Here is a 22,961-nt window from a genome sequence, read left to right on the forward strand (position 1 = left end):
GTATCTGTATCTATATAGCCGGTATAACCGCCGTTCGGCGTAACACACCAGCTAAGTGTGTTGTAGAGCCTGACATACAAAGTTTAACTCAATACAAAAAGTTTGGAAACTTATTTTGGTTGTCAATGATCAAATCTTTGCATATCACTGGAAAGCTTGTTTATTACCCTTTACAATGATATTGTCTGTTTTGTTATGATCGTGCATTGGTGGGTTTAGTACCAGTGCTACTTATGCTGAACAAATATTCATTGACAAGACATATAACATTAATCTCTATATTATTACATGCTTTCATGACTGTGCTTTCATACCTGCCCCCTAGTCTATTGCAATTAAACTGCACTTTCGGCAAATTACTTTTGATCAACAATCAGCTAGACCTTGCTACCTTGACTGCTTTTCATTTAGATCCCAATTTCTTGGGATATTATTCTCTTGATATTCTAATTTAAGGTAACACCAGGGGTTGTTTATTTCATATATATCCTTTAGCTTGTTAATGTGTCTAGAATTTCAGAAATTCCCAGAGCCTTCCCATGTAATCATGGGAAAATAGGAGGAGTACAGTCTTGTTGAAAATATTGCCCTACTGAACAGTAGAAAACGCTGAGAATTCACCTATTTTCTGTCATTATTTCTGTCCTTTTATGGCTGGGCCAAATGGAGAGGTGGCATCCGAGGTACCGGTATTGCTTATAGCCTTGTAAATTTTGACATAGCAAAATCAAAAATGGACTAATTTGAATTATTAGATTGTTAGAAGAAGGCACTTGTGATCTTTAAGGAAATGATGCTCACAATATCTTTCTCTTTCAAGATATGTGCCTGTCCAGTAACATTACTGCACTGTTGGAAAGGTCACATGACAGAGTAGCTGAATTGAGTTGTAAACAACGATCAGATTATTGTTGGACTGGGCAGATCACTTTGTACTAATGATTGTAGCCTTTTACAGCTTAAATTTTATTATGATATTTCGTGAAAAACTTCTATGGTATAATGGTACTTCTATGATCAAAGTGTCTTTACCCTTTTTTGAAAATGAAAAAAAATCTTTTACCAAAGATCTTCAGATTTTGTGTTCAATTTTGAGATGTTTTGATGTGATCTTGAGGTGTTTTGACACAATCTTGAGATGTTTTAGAAAAATCTTAAGACGCTTTGCAAAAATCTAAAGATGTTTTGAAAGTTCCCCTGTCTTCAGATGTCTGGAAATATCTTTTGATCATTGCAAAGAATCTTGAGACTTTCTAAAAGATCTTAAGATTGTTTTAAAGATATCAAGATTGTCTCTCAAGATCTCAAGATTGTCTTCGTAAATCTCTAGATTGTTTTAAAAAATCTCGTGATTTACTAGTATATACCACAAAATCTTGCTAATTTTCATTTTCTCCTGCTGGGGGTCAGTGTGATTTGTGTGTAAGAGATAATATTTTCTCAATTGTAATCGGATACAGTGTAATTATGTAACTTTGATCTGCAAATGGTCAAATTATTAGTCCAAAGTGTTCTGCTCACTGCAATTCTAATCTGCTCACTGTTCGTGCTGTAATTTGAATTTGTACAATTTGTATAATTGAGTGTGTTTCCACAGCAGTAACTTAGAACCTCTGGATAGATTGTGGTATTTGGTACATAGATGTGAGTAGGTCATGATCGACTATGGGTCACCTGGTGGCTGACCTGGGAACTGCAGCTGAATTTGCATTTTTTGTATATTTTTTTTCTTGACCAAGCTACGATCTTGACTTTTTGGTGGCAGATAACAGTTTAATTTGGAGCTGCAGGAGTGTGTCTGTTAGAAATCTTTCACATAGAAATCTTTCACAGAGTAATCTGAACAAATGGCATTTGGCATGCAGCTAGCATAGACAAAGATTTTTCAAATTAGGGCTTAATTTGCATAATTGATTAGGAAATTGTATAACTTCAGTGTTTTTTGTCATATGATTTAAACATGTAACCCACAGGTGACATATATAGTTAATTGAAGTTTGGCTTAATTAATGAAAATAGATGATAGTAAATTGTAATTTAAATGTAAAATTGCTAATAATTCATCCATGTTACCTAGTAAAAGGTGTATTGAACCATGCATAGATTATGCAAATGTGGAGGTCATATTTCATGGAGGAAACTATGAGGTTTCCAAAGTTTCCTGAGCTCCTCAAATCCCACCTCACTGTCTCTTATAATCAAAGGGAGACAGATGGAAGAATCATTCTGAAAGCTCATACAATCCTCCCTTAACAATGTCTCTTTTCTTTGGCAGTCTGGTCACAGCTGCTTGAAAAGACAGACAGGAAAGAAGCCATGCAATTACCCGGATAATGGAAAGGCATAGGCAACCTATACCTGTCTTGTAATTAATTGGCAGAAATGGTATTAAAGGATTTTTGTGGCTTGAAGATTGCGACAGCCAATTTTTCTTCTCCCTTTAAGGAATTCTTACATTGAGTCATTAGGTTGAAACGCAAGACGAAAGCTGATATCTTAATTATAGGGTATGGTTGATTTTATGCATGTTGAGTCCTTATTGTGTTAAGCCCTCCCAACAGATACCTGGCTGAAATAGATAGTACTTGTGCTGCGTAACACCTGGAAACGTGAATGACGTAGTTTGAAAATTACTTGATGCCACTTAATCCTGGTTGCTAAGCTTGCATGTTTTCCCTTTCATTGCAGTAATTATCAGCGACACAAATTTTCCAGAAATGAAAAACCAGTTCTTTCTATATACTTTGTATGAGGTACAGTTACTTAACAAATTACAATTTTCAAGATACTTCTTCATTTGACAAGACAAATGGGACAGTGAATTTTCCAAGTCAGTTTTCATTACCCAAAGTTTTAACTTGCTTTGGCCATAAATATCAGTTTATTGAAGCTGCGAGGTAGGTCATCCAATCATCCCACAAGGCTCCTCTCTTTATTCATGGGGAAAATACAGACCACAAAAACCCCGGCAATATGGTAAGGTCTTTAGCATTTCACTCTCATTTGTGCAATGTAGAAATGCAGTTTCTGTGTTAAAGATGGCGTATTTTCACTGGTATATTTGCATGCTGGGTGTGAGGGATGTAATATTCCATATTCACAAAATGTCAAAAGCATTTAGAGCATTCAACTGTGGCATTTTGCAGAATAGTTAGCATGTTAATGCATAGGTGTCAAACATTTGATGTGATGAATGGTGACTGAATTACAGGGAACTCAATTGATCAAACGGAGACCTTTTGCTTTGAAGATTAAAGCGAACATGAATGCATATGGAACATCAGAAACCACCTGTTCTTTTGGTTACAGGCTAGTATTTATTCCTAACCCAATATGGAATATGGTTACCAATGTAGCTGCCTATACTACTGGTCACAGCTTTTTATATATAGATAATACCAGTTAATGGCAGCTCCAGATTATTAAAAATAGTAATTGTAGTAAAGAAATGTGCACCTTTTATATATTGATTTAATGTATTTCGTACTGAGAGCCTGTGGGAGACATGGCAAAATGTCACAGTACCATATGATGAATCAATGCCCTTATGTACAGGTTTATTGTTTTGCCCATTTCCCCTCTATGATTTAATACTTCGTGAGTGTTTCCATTTTAAATAAGCTGACATTTTGGTGGCAGGTTTAGTGTTACAGTAATTACATGAAGTGCATATGGCTGTGAATGTCAAAACCTTTTGTCAGCAGTCAAACCTGTATATATTACCTGCCAATGGTCTACAAAAGGTGTCTGGCTTTGCTAGATGATGTGTACACATGTACTTTGTTTTACTACCAAGGTGTTTTTAATTGCACATTATGATTAAGGCCACACCAATTTAACTAATTGTTTTTCGGAATCGCCTGCTCCTATTTTTCAGAAAAATGAATAAGAAATTAACACACATTTGACTCAGCAAGTTTTCAACATGAAATTACTATGAAGCCATTCAGCAACCTTCAAATTAATATAGGCCTGATTTAGACACAGTTACATTGTATTCTACTCTGACATCTGGTCACAGTCAGCTTTATTCGGTGTCTACAGTTCTTATTGTCGCAGTCCAGATATTGGCAAAATTTCATCCGACATGTCCGCAGTATTCGTTCAACAACTTGGGGAGCCCTGACAACTTCAGCGTGTTTATAAAATGCGTCCCGACATCTGGAAGGATAATTATCAGATAGTGTGGGTGTTTGTGAAACTTGTAGTTGTACTACTCACTTTACTACAGTAACTGTACTGTGGTACTACATCAACTCTTGTGAAACTCTGCTTTGTTGTCAAGGATGAGTTACTCCCAAACAGCCGCAGGACTCTTTGCATGATGCCAGATAGAGTGGCGGAGTGGCTCAATGCCTTATGTTATGCCTAATCTTTATGTTTTATAACATCCATTGGCATAATACCGGTCGGTTTACTGCAATTTCTCAAGCAATGCTAATTTGGCAAATGATCAACGCATCATTTTCTCCAGTTACATGTTGCTGTTACAGCTTACCTTTTCCACTTCTTCTGTGTAAATTATTTTGTCTCTCTCACAGGTCCTGCTAAAAACATAATATCGTAATTGGAACACACCGCGGAATTGCACGGAGAACGGGCGCGTGGTTGGAAGGGGGTGCACTATACCGGCCGAACGAAACACGGCACAATTAACTGCCGCTATGTACCTTTATACATCCTCTGTTGTTCCTTTCTTTCCTGTTAGTAGTTGCACAAAACAAAAATCTGCATGAGCATACAAAAAGTCATGAGAAAATGGGCGTATACTGACAAGAATTTTCATTTAATTTGAGTCCGTCACAACCGCTATGACGTAAAACTTTACTGCTGGCCGTAGCATTAAAAATGGTGGGAAAATGGCCGCGTACGTTCAATTTGACCCATTCAGCCGTAGATCCGGGCGATAATGCAACGGTTCCTCACACTTTTACACGAGTTGTAGGTCACCAAAAGAAATTCAAGATTGTTGTTGAATCATGCTCGTCTTGTGCCGTGAGCACATGTGATTATTATCTACAAATCTGGCGATGAACGTGACAGTGTGTTTGTCCCACGACGAGCTCGCCTGCCCCGAAAATGACCTGAAAACTTTTGGCCTTGTTGTCTTCGATGCTTTGTAAATGATGTATTTGACACCTAGATGTCTGAAGTGTGCATACCTCAGAAATAACTATTGTTGCATGTGTAGATCTCTTTAAGTTCCACTATTTTTAATCGACCGGTATAAGGCTTATGACCGGTATTATGCCAATGCATGTTACTACCCCATTTCTTTACCTGAGACTTTTTGCAAATTAGAAAAAAAGATTTCAACCTGTTGTTTTTTTTGTTCTTGTTTTCTAAAAAAAATCCAAGAACCAACAAATTGAATTGATGTGCCCCAAAATATTGAGTCCAATTTAGCATTTACCCTAAGTGCCATTAGAGGTGAATGTTATTTGTATTCTATTTAACAGTGGTTTGCACAAGTTGTTTCTTCAGTGGTTTTTGTGACAGTGTATAGTTCGTGATTATATTTCAGCCATACCATATATGGTATGGTGAAATATATTGTTATATTTCAGCCATACATAGTATGGTGAAATATATTGTATTCGTAATGTTTCTTTCTTTCTTTCTTTCTTTCTTTCTCCTGTCAAATCTTCAAAGTGATTCATCTCCGCCGTTCCTGGACCGAATGACCTGAAATTCGGCACAGGGGTAGAGTGGGCCAATACCTTGATGCTTTTTTCCCATTTTTTTCATATCTGCCTCTAAAATGATTTTATTGAGATTTTTTGGTTAATTTTAGACCAAAACTGTATATTTTGGCCCCTGTACCCTGGTATTACAACCAAATGAGCTGAAATTTGACAGAGATGTGCCTTGATAATGCCCCCATATAAATTCGATAACACTTTTGGTGTACAGCACAACAAAATGCTTATTTTTGCGATTTTTTGACCAATTTTTGACCAAAAAAGGACACTTTTGGCCCCTGTACCCTGGTATTACAACCAAATGAGCTGAAATTTGACAGAGATGTGCCTTGATAATGCCCTGATATAAATTCAATAACACTTTTGGTGTACAGTACAACAAAATGCTTATTTTTGCGATTTTTTGACCAATTTTTGACCAAAAAAGGACACTTTTGGCTCCTGTACCTTGGTATTGCAACCGAATGAGCTGAAATTTGACACAGATGTGCCTTGATATTCCCTTCATATAAATTCAATAACACTTTTGGTGTACAGTGAAACAAAATGCTTATTTTTGCGATTTTTGGCCAATTTTTGACCAAAAAAGGACACTTTTGGCTCCTGTACCCTGGTATTACAATTAAATGACCTGAAATTTGGTATAGATAGGCATTAGATACTTGGTAACAAGATTCAGGTAAAATTTTTGACATAAACAACTTTAAAATGATTAATTTTGGCACTTTTCTGAGGGGAAATTTGTTTTCTTTTGGCCTCCTGACGTGACCTTCCGTGACCCCGCACAGAGCCACACCTGTGCGCGTCAGCCGGAGAGTTAATTGAATCAAAGACCTAGCCAATCAGCGATGAGGAGGCCAAAGGCTAATTAATATTCATAAGCGGGGCCTCATGATCTCGTATATAGCAGTGTTCCCGCCAGGGGGAGCGAAGCCCGCCTAAGGCTCTCGCATTTTAGACTATTCAGAAGGCTTTATATTGTATCAGTTCTTAGGGGCATATCTATGATAATCGCAGCAGTCACTTAACTTCTCTTCAGGAGTTTAGCGTAACACTATTTCAGGTCAAACCGTCAAAGGCAACTAAAAACAAACTTTAACGTTACTGAGTTCAACAGTACTTATAACTTGTTATCCGAAGTTGAAACGCTAGCGGTGGTATTTTCGCTGCGCTGTTAGCTCTGTGCGACTGTTGTTGACGGTCTTATAACGGTATATTTTGCACCCCTGTACCCTGGTATGAGTAACATTTGGTATAGATAGGCATAAGATAGTTGGTAAAATGATCCAAGTAAAATTTTTGGCATAAAGTACTGTAAAAGGCTTAATTACAGCACTTTTTTGGGGGGAAATTGGTTTTCTTTCGTTCTCCATGCCATGACCTTTCGGACGTTCACCCCACAGAGCCGACATCTGCACCTGCGTCTAGCCGGCAGGAAGAGTTAATTCAATTAATGGTTCAGCCAATCAGCGAAGAGGAAAGCGAAGGCTAATTAATATTCATAAGCGGGACCACACAATACGTTAACTTGAAGACTCAGGCCGTACAGACTTCTCGCCAGGATTTTTTCAAAGCGTCGGACAGAGGTCCGGGGGCCGCCGAATGTCCCAGGCGGGGTCCAGGGGCAGGGCCACTGTGGGGGGGGACCCAGGTGGGCGAAGCCCCCCCGGAAGCTCTTGCATTTTAGACTATTGAGAAGGCTTCTTTTATCAGTTTTTTTAGGGCCATATCTACGATAATCGTAGCAGTCACTTACTTCTCTTCAGCAGTTTGACTTATATTTCTGGTCAAAGCTTCAAAGACAACTAAAACCTCATAAACAACAAACTTTACTTAGTTCAACAGTATACAAAAATATTGTACGGGTTGCCATCCTTAGTTGAAGCGCTTATTTATAGCGCTAGTATCTTCGCTGCGCCTTTAGCCGCCGTGCGACTTTTGTTGACGGTCTGATATCCCTACGTCGCCGCCTCGCTGATATTCCCACGGACATGTTTCAAGAAAAATACCCAGCAAAAAACGCTGTTCTGCGTCAAATTCTATTCTATAAAACATGTGGGACTCAGTGTTACAGTCTAAATATTTTGTAGAAGCACCGCTGTAGGAAAGAAGGTCCAAGCAATGTAAAACATCACGTAGCATGAAGTTTGCTGTCAACTGGCACACAGCACATGACTGTTTGAAACTCTAAGTCTAATCAACAGCCGTGTTTGATTGATAGCCGGCGGTCCTTTGATGAAGTCGGCGAAAGGTGTGTTAGTTAGAAAATCTGCGTTTAGTTTTGATACGTAATTATAAGTTAGACAGTGGCGAAAATGATTATTTTCTCATCAATATTTCTCTTCAGAATTATTTGAACTTAATTGTACATCTAAACAATTGGCTTACCTGTGCAATGTTTATATGATTAATGATCAGTGTACTGAAATCATGTGTAACGTATGGCTCCTAGTCAATAGATCAGCATTTTCTCTATAGTGACCACCTGTCTATAGTGGCCACATTTCCTAGTGCTGTTGTTGTTTGACATAAACTTTGAACATTTAAATTGTAAGTAACTTTAAACTGCCAGAGTTTCAGCCCAATAAAACACTCTCAGCGCCAGGGTATGAACAGACTGACCAGACAGACGAAAATAAATCCTCGAACAAGGTTCAATCGTATCTTCCGGGTCTGGCAGGAAGTTGTTAAACTAAAATAAGAATAGGCTCGATGGCTGATTGCATACAAAGTAAAACAGTTTAACAGTTTTACAGCTTGAAGAAAACAAACGCTCCTACAGTACCTGCACCTGCTTGATAATTATTAAATCGTATGCCCTACTTGAATAAAAAAAGTTCACTGCAATAATAAATGTACCCACATCACAAGGAGCTTATACTTTTTTAAACTTACACCTAGTTATCGTACTGAAAATTGTTAATGACATTACATGAAGTCATTCAACAATTTTCAGTCATGATGAAAAGTTTCTGAATGGAAGGTGTGATTATTGTCATTTTCTGAAAAATAGAAGCAAGCTCTGTTTTTACCTGGAATCAATTCACAATACCAGTCCACTTTGGGGGATAATGTACTGTTAAGAGGATGTTCCATTTTTGCGCAGGGGTGATTTGGAACAGTCCAATGTTGCGTGGGAAGGGGTATGGCTGAAATATGCTGTATTTGCTCTTAAGCAAATGTCGGCCTTTCTAGTATTCGTAATGTTTCTTTCTTTCTTTCTTTCTTTCTCCTGTCAAATCTTCAAAGCGATTCATCTCCGTCGTTCCGTGACCGAATGACCTGAAATTTGGCACAAGGGTAGAGTGGGTCAATACCAAGGTGCTTTTTTCTCATTTTTTTCATATCTGCCTCTAAAATGATTTTATTGAAGTTTAAAGGTCATGTTTTGACCAAAACGGTATATTGTGGCCCCCTGTACCCTTGAATTACAATGGAATGACCTTAAATTTTGTGTAGATAGGCATTAGATAGTTGGTAAAATGATCCAAGTAAAATTTTGGACATAAACTACTTTAAAATGCTTAATTTCAGCGCTTTTCTGAGGGGAAATTGGTTTTCTTTCGGCTTCCTGCCGTGAACTCCAGTGACCACAGAGCCCACACGTGCCAGGTGCCAGCGGTCTGGGGAGAGCGAGAGATAATTACTTTATGGACGCCAGCCAATCAGCGACGACAAAGGCGAATGCTAGTTAATATTCATAAGCGGGGCCTTGCAATCCCGTATATACACAAACAGATGCTTATTACAGCCTTACAGTGGCCATATGGTACCCTGTGCCCGGTTTGAAATTGTAGTTTGCGAGGATTTGGAGTTCAGACAGGGTCATTTGAGCGGTAGCGGACGGTACGCGTGCAATGAACGTTAACGTTAGTGTCGATGAATTTACCAACATTCCGCATGGCACTATCAATCATTTTCGGCAGATTTGGACAGGGAAAATTGGACGGCTTGCGTTTAGTTTTGATACGTAAGTTTGACAGTGGCGAGAATGCATGTATTTTTCCCGAACAAATGTAGGTACTTCTAGTGTTGTTGTTGTTCTTTTTTGACGTAAACTTTGTACATTCAAATTGTAAGTAACTTTAAACTGCCATAGTTTGAGCCCAATAAAACACTCTCAGTACCAGAGTATCACCACTGACCTCCGAAAAGAAACCCCCGAACAAAGTAGAAACACCTATCCTCCAGGTCTCGCACGCTACGAGCAGGAATTATAACACTCAGACAAGGTTACGTCCGATGGCTGATTGCATACAAAGTAAAACAATTTAACAGTGGTATGCAGGGGCATATACTCAACAAAGAATTCGAAGGAAAATGAAATATATAGATAAAGCAAAATCAAATTAACTTGTTGGTCCTGGGATCTTTCAGAAAAGAAATGAAGCGACAGAGTGGTAAAATTCTTGTAAAATTTCGAGACGTCTCCATTTATGTAATGGCTCATACAAAACAAGAAGAAGATTGAAGTTTTCAGCTTGAAACAAAAAAACAACACTCCTACTACACAGTACCTGCAACTGACAATTATTAAAACGTATGCCCTACTTGCTTAAAAAAAGTTCACTGCAATAATACATGTACCCACATCACAAGGAGATTATGACGGTACTTAGACCTAGTTATCGAAGTGGAAATTGTTGAATGGCGTCATGTAATTTCATGACGAAAATCTTCTGAATGGAAGATGCGTTTTTTTTCACCTTCGGAAAAATAGGCGCTGCCGCAATTCTAAAAACCAATCAGTTATGCATAGGCGCTCCTGTGGAAGATTATATTCTTCCATATGGGCCCGGGGCATATTGGGCAAGCTCTGTTTTGACATGGAATCAATTCACAATATTAGTTCTCTTTTGGGGATAACTTTAACATTAAAACATTGCATTTTTGCGCAGGGGTGACTTGGAACAGTCCAATGTTGCGTGGGAATGGGTATGGCTGAAATATGCTGTATTTGCACCCAAGCAAATGTCGGCCTTTCTAGTTTATAAGATTATCCTGTTTAGCTTTGAAATATATAAACCTTATTTAAAGACCCTCACCAAAGACTTAGTGCAAACAAAATGCAGTGGTATGCAGAATTATGTACTTAAAGGAAAGAAGGAAGATGGGATAATCAAAAGGGAAATGACATCTATTCAAAGTCCATCTCTAGGAATAAACTACATATATTAACTGTATTTGCAGTTGGCTCTTTTTCCATTATATTGAATTGTCATTGAGGTGGCCAATAAAAATTTTCATAAATTATGTTTCAGGAGGGGATAGTCTGTCCTATGCATCTCCTGACACCCCTACATTTCAATACCCCTATATTTTGGTTAGGGTTAGGGTTAGGGTTAGGGTTAGGGTTAGGGTTAGGGTTAGGGTTAACGGTTAGGGTTAGGATTTGGGTTAGGGTTAGGTTTAGGGTTAGGGTTAGGGCTAGGGCTAGGATTTGGGTTAGGGTTAGGGCTAGGGCTAGGATTTGGGTTAGGGTTAGGTTTAGGGTTAGGGTTAGGGTTAGGATTTGGGTTAGGGTTAGGGTTAGGGTTAGGCGATGTTGATTTGATTATATGGATGCCATCCTCTTTGAACCAAAAACTGAGCAAGTGTAAAAATAAAAAAAGTTACCTTTTAATATCGCGAAAATTAAGTGGTCAGGAAGGTTGACCAAATGACCAAACATACAATGTACAGACTGTGACAGAGTATAGTGAACCGAACAATAAATTCTTTTAATTCTTTTTCAATTGCTCTTTTGCCATTCTGGAAGGCCTGTTTGTGTTTGAAGTGACCATACAGCGTTTGATCTTCAAAGGAGGAAAGATGGATGTGAAATGTATTTCTGGTCTTTCCGGCAGCGTTATCGTAATCCTACAGGATTTACAGCTATAGCACGTAGTACATTACCTTGTGGTAGATAGTTGTCCATTCCAATACTATGATAGTTGATACTGCAGATTCATGAGATAACGTTGGTTCACCTTTATCCGTAGGGTGACCTTTATCCGTTGTTTCTAAAAACAGGGTATTTAAGGATTTAAGTTGACTGACTGTGGTTTCAAATTGCAATATTTTCAAAATACTGCAGTTTGAAACCACCGTCCGTCGACTTGATATCCCCAAATGCCCTGTTTTTTATAACAATGGATATAGGTTTCTCCAGGGATAAAGGTCAGAACTAACGTTACAGTTAAACATTGTAACCATTTAAGTTTTAGTTGCAAAATTTCAGGGAAAACTAAATGTATTCCACAGCTACCTTACATGTTAAAGCATTAACTCCTGCAGAAGCAATTGGAGTTAAGGAGGCATAAAACTGATTCTGATTGGGAGGAAAGGCAACTCTTCTTTCATCGGTAATTGGCAGTCCTGTATTCATGTCACACACATCCCGCTCTCTCTGCTGGCTGTTATTTAGCTCCCAGTAATGGAAAACCATCATCAGTATTCCTAACTGTGTTTCTATGACCTTTGATATTTGCCAGAGCTGTTGAATGTGTCCAAATTGCTTGTCCTTAGTTTGTTCTAAAGCAACTGCTACTTGCCATCCTTTATCATTTAATACAGCCCTGCATACAAATAACTGTTACAGTACATCTTTCTAGGAAATGTAGTATAGTACTAATTTCACCAGTACCCATGTGGAATTAATAACTGTAGACCTGTTTCTTGAAAACTAGCACTAAATATCTGTTCCATTCTTAATAACATATGACGATATTATGGTAAGATACAAGTTTCCCTCTTCAAATTTCAATAATTATTCCAGATGTCTAAGAAATTTTGCTGGTGTGGCCTTAACCATTGCATATTCATGCAAACAAAATAAAACTTAGCTATTAACTACATAACATTGTGATGTTTAAGTCCATACTATGTGTTAGCATGGACTTAAAACCCCAAGCAGACTTAAAACGCTGTGAATGCTACCTTTCCCCTACATACCATGCAATCAAGTCCCTCGAAACACGTTTTTAGTAGTATGTATTTTTTCTAATCAGAATCTTTTCTGGTATTTCCCAGGATGCTCTGCTGCAGCTAAGTGGTGTGATTGACCTTGATGGGCTCAGGAGAGCGGTGGAGGAAGCCATCGGGACGATCATCCCAAATGTGGTAGGTCGTCAGTACCTCATGTCAACGCATTATTCACCTCAATTCTTCCTTCTACAGCTAATCTGTCATATGCTGAAACTTCACCAGGTCTAGGCTATGAATATTCTTGACACATCCAGCATCAGAGCCTGTTGCCGCGGCTCTGTCATTGGTGGTCTTAGTAAAGCCCCCTTTCCACTAGATAGCGATTGCGCTGCGCTCTCACTTTGACCTAAATAGGATATGTGTAACCTTCGGTTTCACACTGGGTATATCATACAAAACGCAGAAGTGTGACTGAAAAGACAGCAAAACACACAGCGTGTAAAAAGATTTGTTTCTTTTCTATAAAATTTGTTGAGTGATATGTCAAATTTTAGATCGCAGAGAGAGCGCTGCGAGAGCGCCGTCCTAGTGGAAAGGGGGTATAAGACACAAATGATCACATCAGATACATGCTGGATTCTCAGAGCAGCCACTCAATTGTGATATAGTGCCCTCTTGCATCTACCGTGCACACTGCAAGGAGATCACTGATACAACTTTTTATACTACAGCATTTTCTACTGGTAAATGTTAAACTGGCACTTAAAGTCATGATTTGTAATGCGAACAGATTCAACATTGCTATCATAATGACAAATCAACCATTCAATGGATACCTTAGCTAGTTTGCCAATCAGTATTCAACTCAATGACACATGTACATGTATCACATTCTAGTATCTGCCATTGTTGCAAAATGGATAGTACACATTGCCATCTCCTATTATAGCACCTAGCTCCTTGTCTGTTTGTAGTCACCTTTCAAGCAATATCTTCATATATGTGCAAAAGACTAACAAAGCTATGATTGAGAGAACTTGACTGAGGCACACATAATTATGTTTCCCGTCAAGAATAATTGATGATATGATTTTTCTTGTGTCTTTGCTAATGATCCAGAAAATTGGGTACGGCCTGCATAGCTTTGTCATTGTCATTCCCAGGCCTAGTCTGGGCTGTTAATGTATACACTGAGTGTAATTATGTTTATGGTGCATGTGTATAAGCTAATAGGTGTATAGCCTCTAGCATAAAGTTGCTCTGGTAGGCTCCATTCTATACTTTGATTTTCTGTTATTCCAACTGATGGTAAACATTAGAGATTTGTAGTATACAACATTGTACCTCATCCGTGTTTTATATCTTTCTGTGGAGAAACTATTGCCCTTGAATATCAGCACAGGATATTTGTATAAATCTGCATGTAGAAGGTCAATTTTGATCTAGGGCTCTAGCATTGTTGGTAAATTTTGTTGGCAGGATTTGTTCACCAAAGATGTAACATCTATTATCATAATACCGGTACGTTTACGACGCTTTCTCTAGCCATAATGATTTGACAAATTGTCAACGCATCATTTTCTCCAGTAACATGTTGCTGTTATAGGTTACCCTTGCCACTTCTTCTGTGTAACTTTTCTGCCACTCTTGTCCTGCTAAAAGCGTAATATTGTAATTGTAACACGCCGCGGAATTACACGGCAAACGGGCGCGTGGTTGGGAGGGGGTAAAAAATACCGGTAGGAAGAAACACGGCACAATTAACTGCCGCTATGTACATTTATACATCCTCTGATGTTCCTTCCTTTTCTGTCAGTAAATGCATAAAACATAAACCTGCATGAGCATACAAAATGTCATGAGAAAACGGACGTATACTGTCAAGAATTTTCATTTAACTTCTGTCCGTCACAACTGCTATGACGTAACACTTCACTGCTAGCGTAGATATAAAAATGGCGGGAAAATGGCTGCGTACGTTCAATTTTGCCCATTCAGTCGTAGATCCGGGCTATTATGCAACGGTTCTTCATACTTTTACATGAGTTGTAGGTCACCAACAGAAATTCAAGATTGTTGTTGAATCATGTTCGTCTTGTGCCGTGAGCATGTGTAATTATGATCTATAAATTTGGCAATGAACGTGACAGTGTGTTCGTCCCACGACGGGCTGCCTACCCCGAAAAAGATACTGAAAACTTTTGGCCTTGTTGTCTTCGAATGCATTGTTATCGATGCTTTGTAAATGATGTATTGGACACCTAGATGTCTGAAGTGTGCACAGCTCAGAAATAACTATTGTTGCATGTGTAGATCTCTTTAAGTTCCAGTATTTTTAATCTACCGGTATAAGTCTTACTACCGGTATTATGCCAATGCATGTTATAACATGATTGGTTTCTTCATCAAGAAAAATAGTTCCTAAAGATCTGAAAGCAAAGCTCATTGTTATGTACATGTATGAGAGAAAAAAAAAAGATGACAGTGTGTCAGTCTGTTCTTACTCCTTGGCAACATTGCTGTGTTTGAAAGACTATGATTGAACTTAACAAGAATGTGTTAAAGGGGTTTGATATGATGAATTTGAAGAATATGATTGCCCATATTTGGCCAACCTACCTATCCTTAAGCCCCCTTTACAAATTAAGAATTTAGCTTGGTTGACATGCTTAGAAGCTGTGAATGAGCATTTTCGGCCAAAGAACAACCAACGTACTGTCAATTATATTTACGCGGGCTTATGATGATTTTTAACAGCTTGGCCGACGTTTGCGGGTCCCTGGAAGCTGGGCTTAAATTCAATAAGGCTTCGGTGATGTTTTTAAAACCTTTTTTTAGATTGGTCTATCGCAAAATTTCTGTTAATATTGTTGTTTATAAGGTGCCTGTCCACCCAACACATGTCCTACATATTTCCCAAAACTCAGAAGTTAAAGTTGATTCAAAAATTAGATTTTTACCGGGTTAGTAGATTCTCATTTTGTCCATGTGCAAGAGATGCTACCTTCTCACGGGGATACATAATTATTAGTGTTAGATGGATGTCGCCCGAGCCTTGTCCAATTCAGAGTGACTTTAGGTGCAGGTTTTCAGTGAAAAATACAGCTGATGCTCAGGCGATGTTGGAATTTGGCGAACTCTGACCGATCTACAAGTTCAGCTGACATTTGTATGAAGTGTAAAGCCAGCTTTATGGGATTATAGAGGGACTCGGCAAGCGAATGTAAAACCGGTCCCCCTGACTACCACCAGAAGTGGCCTTATGCAGTATCCCACAATCCTGCTATTACCTACGGTAATCCCGCAAGAATGTGTTTGTAGACATTTGGCAGGTCCCCGTGCCGCTCTGCGGGGATTAGGGGACTTTGCTGCACATTGTGGGGCTTGTGCAGTTTTCAGTGACAGCTCATCCTGCCAAACCTTGTCACAGTCAACGGGCAGACCTGCGCTATAAGGTCTTACAGTCACTGTAAGACTGTGTAAGAAGGATTATCCTGCTATGTACTTTACACTTTGTAATCCTCCTGGGCTGAGCTTGTAAAACTGGAGACTTAAGTCACATCTTTAGTAAAAGGCTATATCCTATTGGGTATACTGTCAGCTTGAACTTTTCAACTCCATAAAACTAACCAACCATTCTTTCTGTACCCTTGAGCTTGCTATTCACTGTTACGCCGAGTATCTCATGTTGATGTATGTGAAGTACAGGTGACCTGTTTCCAAATGTATATTACTTGTGGTCAAAGGTTGAGCATCTGGGGATGGCACAGTTGTGACTTGCAGCTTTGGCTGTGCTGTCAAACCCCCATTTCTTTGTAACCACCTCTGAACTTTGCAGGGCAAAGTGATGGAGGATTTATACATTGAATATCATAACGTCTCCCCTGATTCCAGCCCTATAACTGCAACAAGTCTCTGTGTTATTGCATCATGTATCATGTTCTGGGGTGTTAGAGAAGGTACAGCTTTGGGGGGATGTATTAGATGATGTTCTATGTGGTTGGTGCATAATGCTACATTTTTTCTTCAACATATTTTGTGTGAAGTCATGTGATAGCCATGTGTATTGTTAATTCCTTCTTAGCCATCATGTTTCTTTGCCGCTTTGCCATATTCATAGCTCAGCATTTTGCAAACTAGCAATTTAAAAGTTTTTGTCTGAGAGGCAGTTTTTGGACCTTCTAGAAACTACCTAGACAAATGTGGCATGAACATTTCTTTTTTTTTTTATTCACATTTATTTAACGAGGATTAGACAAAAAGCAAAGTTGCTTATCTGAGTCTTCTCTTACACATGACAAAAATAAGGACACACATACAAAATAACGAACACTAAATAACATAGTCAAAAGATAATGATAACGACGTGAAAATAAACAAGGAATCAAGTAACAGAGTGAACGTGCAGCTGGTTTACAAACTTAGGAATAATCAAATATGAACATTTCACTGGTGAGATTTTATTTTCATCTTTGATGTATACAAAAAATGAACTAACTAGCTTGTCTTCTTCCCTCAATCTCAGTCGCCTAGTGATTTATAGAGACCACATTATGATGCCTTGCCCGAGACAAAATAGACAAATTAATCCTGTTGATTTGTTACCCATCAGCATGTAAGTGTTTGACCTTTGTCAGCTTTTCATCAAGTGCCCGAGTACAGGACTGACGCCTATTGATTTCCTGCTGACCTGTCAGCTCATTCGCCAGAAATGATGTAGGTTAAGTCCACGGAGGATATCGCCGAACACCTTCCAGTAATGGGTCTGTCCCTGGTGCTGAAAGAAGTGCTGTCATTAGAGTGGATGTTCCGATCCAACCGATTGCTCAAAATGTGCTTTTAAGCTACCCCTGCTTGGGAAAATAGCCAGGAAAGATAAGACTGTGAAAGAAATGAAAAATTGGGGAATTTATAGCAGTTGAATTGTAGACCCATTTGTGTATGGCAGTGAAGGGCATAAATCTTAACTTGGTCACGGATTCCCATCTAACTTTTAATCATGAAGACATTATCATGGCACTTCTTTTGGTCATAATTTTCACACGATAAATTGTAATGCAAATAATTGACAAGATCTCTCCAGACCACCAGATTGTAGACTGATTCTGTGTATTGGAGGCAAAGCGTGTTGATAGCAAGAAAACATTTTCGCTGGAAAAGATCTGCCTCGTTTCCTTTGGAGAAAGTTTAAATAGCTATGTTGTAGTCTTTCGTGCTTTAATTGATTACATCTGCATTTTTTGTTTGCACAGCATGCCACAGCTGTCTACCTGCTTGACTTGGATTCCAGGCAGTTGTGTTGCCATGGCAACAGGCTACCAGTGCTTCCTGCTGAAGGAATCATTCAGTAAGTATTCACTATCTGTTAAACAGGGGGCATTTTAATCTATGTCAGAGATGTAAATTCAAGTAAATGTTTTAGGATGACACAAAAGTTTCAAGATTCAAATAAAGGAAATAATTAGTGACTTTATACAGTAAAGGCTCATTGTTTGCATTATTGCACAATATACAAGTTTGACAACATGAACACTGCACAGTTAGATGGGAATTTTGGTTAGCCCCAAGAAAACATCAATGGACTCTCAGGTAATGATTCAAGTTTTGCAATCTTGTGTATTCATCTGAGTGGTTTATGTTACACTCAGATAAAGTATTTGGCTGTACAGTTCTAGGACATTACTATTGGTGATCGGTCACAGATTTTAAGTTATGAAACAACTTCACCTTTTCCTATAACTATAATCAAGATATTCATCAGTTGGCAGTCTTTGCATGTTATGAAAGGAAGAGCTCCCTGAGCAATATTGGCATGTTCATAAAATTGAACATCACCAGATGTATATTGGTATAAGGCAGTTGTGACAGTTCTTGATAATAGATGTGAATTTGATGTCCAGAGGCCATTATTCCACACCTTGGATACCATCTGTCATCAACGTCTAGTACTGTATATTGTCAAGCTCTAGAAATTTCTTGTTTATTTGAACAGTTGCCAATACTGAGTTATGCAATCATATAAGATTGGAGACATGTAATTCAGTGGACTTGAAAGTCATTTGCTTAGCGTCATTTGTGTATTTGCAAACACATAGAACTCTTAAGAAAAGCAAGTCCCTTTGTAAAATGAAACTTGAGAATAAGTTTCATACTGTGCACTGATTACAAATTGGATGGGGTGTACATTGTTATGCAAAACGTCTAAGGCGGAGGTAGAGTAAAGCTCCCTGACCACCCTAGAATGATCCTACTGGGACAGCCATTTGGACTTCAAGAGAATTCGCTGCCAAGTGCAGGTTGAAAGGAAGTAATTCAAAATCAATAAATTCTCCGTCCAGTGGTGATTTGGCTGATAACCTAATCAATGGCAGTCTGTCTTGGAATCAATGTGGATTTTTGTGAGGGGAATTTCAGATTACAAACTGAAGGTAGATGAATGTTACCCATTTTTGCACAGTCCGGTATCGGTTACCAGTATTGAGTTTTTTCTGCTGTCTAAGTCTGTAGGATAAGTCAATGTTACCTGCACATAGAGGGAAGTAATTTAGTAGCCGTATTTTGAGCATGAACCGGTGCAATGGCCAAGTGGGTAGAGTGTTTGCCTTGCATTCGGTAGGTCGTGAGATCAATCCCCGGCGGAGTCATACCAAAGACTTTTAAAATGGTACATGCTGCTTTCTCTGCTTAGCACTCAGCATTTGGGAAAGAGTATGGAAGTTGAACACACACCACTACCAGTGGACTAGCTCCCTGCTATAGTGATTGCACAAAGTTGTGTGTCCAAGGGCTACTGAAACTGAGATGGGCGCTGCCCTATTCGCCATCAGGTGTGTGAAGGAACTTTGATTTTGAGCATGCCTCTGTGCTGAAGAGCTTGTCACATTCTTTATATACTAAGTTAAGTATTCTTGCAACAGTCATGGAGTAGTCAGCAGTCTGGTAATGGACAAGGTTGTTGTAGATCCTTCTGACAATTATTTCTGTCATAATATTGCCCAAAATTCACAGACTAAAGTTGTACAGCAAATGTGAGTGCATTAGTGTTCTGCAAAACTGAAAAAAGATAGCTGAGTGGGCAAAGTTAGAATACTGCAATAATACTCTGCAGCAAGGAAACATGGTCTAAGTAAGGTCATGCTCATTAAGTATAATGGGTCCAGCCAAGAATGGATTTGAACTTGGTACATTAGAGCAATTGATTGAGAGATGATACTTGCTTTGGTACAACTGTAAGATAGGAGACTGATAGCATTACAATAGGGCAAGAACAGGTTTACATATCAGTAATAGTACTCTGAGGTCAGTTTCTATCATTCATGGCCATTGCCAGGATATTTCGTTAGGAATGGTACATTTTGTAAGCTCAAGATGAATGTGGTTTTCGTTTCTTCTGGATTTTTCATGGAAACAAATTGCCTTCTTACTGTGGTGTTGAAGAAACGTAGGAGGCATCCTTATCTGTAATGTGCAAGCCTATCTCCCTGCTTGATGATAGATGACAGTCCTGAACAGTACAGACGCATGTGGCCATTTAGCCATGACCTTAGTTCAGGACTTCTGCACCCATTACGGCAGGATTTACAGTGTGTAATAAAGTCAACGTTTTGTCCTTGGTAACCATGCAACTTTCAAAAGCCTGCAGCAAGTCTGTTCTTTTGTTTACACACCATTCACATAGGAGGACAACCTGCTTTTTACACACCTTTTAAGGTATTCTGAAACTGCCTTGGACAAACAGTATACAGTGTACAAAGTTTACCAGCACTGTAGTATGTGTGTACTGCTCCCTTTGCCGTTTACCTTGGCCCATCTTTTAAGAGCTTACGTTTTCATTAGACACTACTACAAACTATAGTTTCACAGAATTTGCCAGCCTGGTATCCAGTCGTATCGTAGCTCCCAAGTCTTTCTCTCCGCAAATACTTTTGCAGAAGACAGAAGCCATCATCTAACAAATTAATAATTACAGTACTATTTGTATAATCAATGTGACAAGCTGAAACAAGAAATTAATAAAAGCTCTGAATATTTCATGGAGGTTTGCGGTCTACAAACTCTTGTTTGTCTCTGGAAAGTGTTGATCTTCAATCAAGTTGATCAGAAGAATTGATGCTTGTTAGAGGAACAAAATTGCAACATGTCATCTTTATCATTATGTTTGATAAATAAAATAATAACAGGAAATAAAAATTGATGCAAAATTGTCTTACATGTCTAACATTTTCTGGGAAGCAAAAGGATTCTATCACCTTTACGTGAAAGCCATTATGTAATGCATTGCATCATAAACACTCTTAACAAAGTACCTGTCAAAGTACATTGTATATCACCTGCTAAGGGATACAGTCTGAAAGCACTGTCACAAAAGCCCTTTTCTTTCATGTTTATCACTTCAGTACCAGCATGGACCCCTGTTGTGGAAGAGTTTAGTGTGTACCTATAAATTCAGAAATTGAAGCTCTTGTCTAATGCTGAATGTTTGGTATTTCCCTTCTATGTTACATATAAAGCCCCTGGGATTTATTTCAGACAGAAGATTGGTATCAGATGGGGAGGCGTGTGTAAGACATGTTCTCCTGTATAAGTGCTATCTGGAAAAACCCCATACATAACCTTGCTCTGGCTAGGTGCCATTCCATTACCAAGGATCGAACATATAAGTTAGGTGAGTGGCATGTTCATAGCTTTATGTTATCCAAATCTAATTGACTAGCATCTCTACGACTGGCTTGTATCTAATTTGTTCTGCATGGATGCAATTAGTCACTGCCCTTGTCATACAAAGATATAGGGCAACAGAGCTGTATCATGTTCAAGTTAGATATTGGTACATTTTGCATTCTAACTATGTACGTTGTAAAGTTGTTGAAATGATGGCATGCTCAAACTGTGGCAAGTATCCTATTTCCTGGATGAATTCACATTCCTGTTCACCTGAGCTCATCCTGAAGTGAATATTTCTACTGAATGTGAGGGAGGCTTGCAGAAAGGATTTAACTTATAGAGGGAAATGCAGACTTGGTTTCCACACTGCTGACGTATAAGGCATCAGTGTTTCCAGGCAAAGTCTCCTCAAAGTATGAAGATTGCCAAAGGTTGTTCGATACAAAATTGTTTCCAAAATGCAGTGTTACCATACATCCTCAGGATTAATAATATTTTGTGTCTTTGGGACATGAAGAGTCCTTAAGCAGTATGGGTGAGTTGGTGAAGTCTGCTAGCATGGTTTGCATTGTTCAACTAATTTAATTGTCTTCAAGTTGTAATGTTTACATACATGTACCTTGCAACATGGTCAGTCACCCTCTCCCAACATTGCCTTGCTTCCCATCTTACTCCATACTTGGTATTTTATGGAAATATCTAATCAGTTTCCAATGTCAGAATCAACATGCCCTAGGACTAGGAGATATATAGAGAGAACTCGTCGTTCAATATCATTTACATCATCATCACTACAGCCCCCATGCTGCCAGGTAGGAGCAGAATCCATCACTCCCATGTTCATGTCCTGGGGCACTTTTCCTAATTGCGCTCTTTCAGCCAGCTTTGACCGCAGCCGAAACAGTTTTTAATGTAAGTTAGTTGATCAATGATACTTCACGTCCTAGTGCAAGGGGTGTCCTTGGTGGGTACCCTTGAATGATTCAGAATTCGTCTGCAGATGGGAATTGATTGGCGCGATGCAGAGTGTCTTGTGGAGAGGATAGAACACTGAATGGTGCTGGCATCTGCACTCATGAGTACATTATGTAATTCAATGCATCTGGCATCTAGATAGTGTTGCAGGTAAGGACTTTGGCTGTTCTGCAACCCCTCTCCTGTGAAGGTATGCAGTTGCACAGTAATACAATTTTTGCTCGATAAATGTGATGTTATTTTGTCGTAGCGATATTTATTCTGTCTACTGTCTGGGATGATAACGTAAAAGTTTGTGGAGTGTCGATTGATGTAGTCTACGTTACATGTGAATGTTTGTTGTATTCCAAATTCAATGTGAATCTTGATATTGTGTTGGTATGACTAAGATGTAAATGGCAGTGTTTGTAAATCTAAAAAATAAGTAATTGTAATGTTGAATTGATAAATCATTAGATCATTTAGTAAGGAAGTAGGAACTTTTTTGCATGGTAGCCTTTGTTTGCTCTTATTGTTTGCTTGTACTTTATGAAATGTTTTGCTTTAAGTTTTTCAAATGTTCTGTTTCTCTGTCATTCAAGATAATTGTCAATATGTTGGTATACCATTATGTATTAGCCATTTTTGAGAGTTACTGATTCAAAACATGCATAGAATACAAATGTTACATTATATGAATGGTAATTGAGCTTATGTGTAATAGGTTCTGCATCC

At 38.6% G+C, this 22,961-nt stretch overlaps 1 protein-coding gene across 1 annotated transcript in view; it reads left to right on the forward strand.

Annotated features, from left to right (window-relative positions):
- LOC118419785 (cGMP-dependent 3',5'-cyclic phosphodiesterase-like) overlaps positions 1 to 22,961 on the forward strand; it is a gene marked incomplete at its 3' end in the record, with an annotated part of 53,112 nt that overhangs the window by 13,768 nt on the left and 16,383 nt on the right. The window contains 2 exon segments of the mRNA XM_035826381.1: positions 12,714 to 12,803; positions 17,861 to 17,955. Coding sequence (XP_035682274.1) covers positions 12,714 to 12,803; positions 17,861 to 17,955 — 185 coding nt within the window.

Source organism: Branchiostoma floridae, chromosome 7, assembly GCF_000003815.2.
Source record: "Branchiostoma floridae strain S238N-H82 chromosome 7, Bfl_VNyyK, whole genome shotgun sequence".
Classification (NCBI taxonomy): Eukaryota; Metazoa; Chordata; class Leptocardii; order Amphioxiformes; family Branchiostomatidae; genus Branchiostoma; species Branchiostoma floridae.